The following is a 2,395-nucleotide window of genomic DNA, read 5'->3' as shown; positions in this document are numbered from 1 at the left end:
AAGTCAAAAATGGATACAGAAGAATGTTTATTCTCATATTACATCAATGTCATTTTGTATTTACATCTTTGCAGATAAATCTGTAATTACATAAATGGTGTTGTAGTTGTGTATTCTCTACAGCAAAACAGCAGGGTATTAATGTATGTATACATGTATATATTGATAGAGACTTTAAGAAGTCCATATTTTAAAGTTGTTCCTCAGGCTCATATCTCATGAAATGAAGTATTGGAGACACCAAATTATGTTCACATTATCATGATGGGACACATAATCATTAGCATCAAATAGACCACCTTAAACACTTTATGTCTTTCAAATACAAAAATCATTTAAAAATATTTAACTACTATATCTTAGTCACATGTGTGCAAAATATTCCACATGAATATACTAATTTATATTATTTAGTAAGTGGAATCAAGAGAGCTGTGTTTTCAAAATTATGCATCCATTCACTGACTCTGCCCACTCTTTGGTCCACTGAAGATACTGTGGCAGAGGCAAGTCTGATCACTGGTCAGCTAGGGATTGGGACATGGCAGTTCCTGGAATCTGTAACAGAGAGATGCATACCATGTGGTATCTCTCTTAAACACTAAAAAAGTTGAAAAGGGATTACATGCAAGAGGATAGCTATTTTCAATATAGCATTCTCTAAAAAGACCCACCTTCATATTGAAGAAAAAGCATTTGTTTCCACAAAATCTCACAACCATTACCAAGACCACCAATATTATGTTGTCATACTAGAAAACTAAGTGAAAATTAAATTTCTTATTTTTGCCTCAATTTATTCTCCACATAGGCAAATCGATAAGCATTTCCCATGCTCATCCATTGCATTTTTTACTAAGAAAAACAGTCATAATTTAAGACCTATATTTGAACAATTTCATTAGTGTACCTGTGAATATTGTCTCCAATAACTTTTTCAACTAATTAATTTATTGAGTTTTAATTAATCCACACTACTCACGTCAATAGGGATAGATTTATCACTTTTTCTCTAAGTTTGAGTCTCACTATTTTACAAAACCTGTAGCTTTTATAAAAAGTCTCTCAGTGATGTACTGAACCACAACCTGTTGTCAAATGCTTATGAAACACAGAAAACAATATTAACTGAATTTTATTTTATTTTGTTAAACATGTTCTGCTGATCACTTTGCTCATGGCTTCTTTCACATCTTTGTTCCTCAGACTGTAGATCATGGGATTCAGCATGGGAATCACTGTGGTATAAAACACAGCCACCATTTTCCCCTGCTCCACAGACTCCTCTGTGGGACGTCTGAGATACATGAATATGAGAGTCCCATAAAATATGACGACAGCTGTCAAGTGGGACCCACAGGTGGAAAAGGCCTTCCGCCTCCCTTGCGCCGAGTGCATCCGTAGAATGGCAAGGAGAATGAACAGATAAGAAATGGTCACTACAGTCAGGGAATATGTGAAATTAATACCTGCAAGTATGATCATAGTGTATTCTTTTACAAAGGTCCCAGCACATGCCATTTTGATGAGAGGTGGGTCTGCACAGTAGAAGTGGTTGATCTCAATATTCCCACAAAAGGACAAGCCATATGTCCACAGGGTTGCTGCCAGACTAGTCAGAAAACCATATACGTAAGGGAAGGAAATCAGCCGAATACACACAGCCCTAGACATTTTGCTGCCATACAGCAGGGGCTTCCCAATTGCCATGTACCTATCAAAGGCCATCACAGCAAGAATGAAAATTTCCACATGGACAAGGGCAATGAAGAAGAAACACTGTACCAAACAGCCAGCATAAGAAATCGTTTTTGTCTCAGATAACAGATTTTCCAGCATTTTGGGGGTCACGTTGGAAGAAAACCACACATCCACAAATGACAAATGGCTGAGAAAAAAGTACATGGGGCTGTTAAGCTGTGGACTGACCTTAATCAACACAATCATGCCAACATTGCCCACCACCGTGACAATGTAGACTGCAAGAAAAATGGCAAAGAGGAGAACTTGCCATTCCTGACGACTGGTGAGTCCCAAGAGAATGAATTCTGTCACATCGGTGAAATTGAGCATTTTCTCAATTCAGAGTCAACACGGGTTAGCAATCTCAGTGATGGCTAGAAAGAAATAATTTAAAAGTCAAGAATCGGTTTATTAATTTAACTCTTTACCCACGTCTCTTTCATCTTTCTTTATTCACTCTCCGTGACTGCACTCTGCTGTTCTCACGGCACATCTCTCCTGAGCACTTGCCATGGAGCAGGCTCTCTGAAAGCTACTGAGGTGCCCTAGCATGCCAGTTATACTAAATATTGTGATTGAAGCATACGAGTACTAAATATTGTGCTCAGCCAAAATTCCAAGACTATTTCATTTTTTAAAGATTTTTTTTATT

General features: G+C 37.4%; 1 protein-coding gene across 1 annotated transcript; it reads right to left on the bottom strand.

The window, feature by feature from the left end:
• Window positions 1-1,140: 1,140 nt before the first annotated feature.
• Window positions 1,141-2,073, bottom strand: OR5M3 (olfactory receptor family 5 subfamily M member 3). Its single transcript, NM_001388609.1, is given in 1 exon segment — window positions 1,141-2,073. A coding segment is annotated over 1 exon segment (933 nt).
• Between the last annotated feature and the right edge of the window lie 322 nt (window positions 2,074-2,395).

Source organism: Canis lupus, chromosome 18 (assembly GCF_011100685.1).
Source record: "Canis lupus familiaris isolate Mischka breed German Shepherd chromosome 18, alternate assembly UU_Cfam_GSD_1.0, whole genome shotgun sequence".
Lineage (NCBI taxonomy): Eukaryota > Metazoa > Chordata > Mammalia > Carnivora > Canidae > Canis > Canis lupus.
This window is presented reverse-complemented; position numbering and strand designations above follow the sequence as displayed.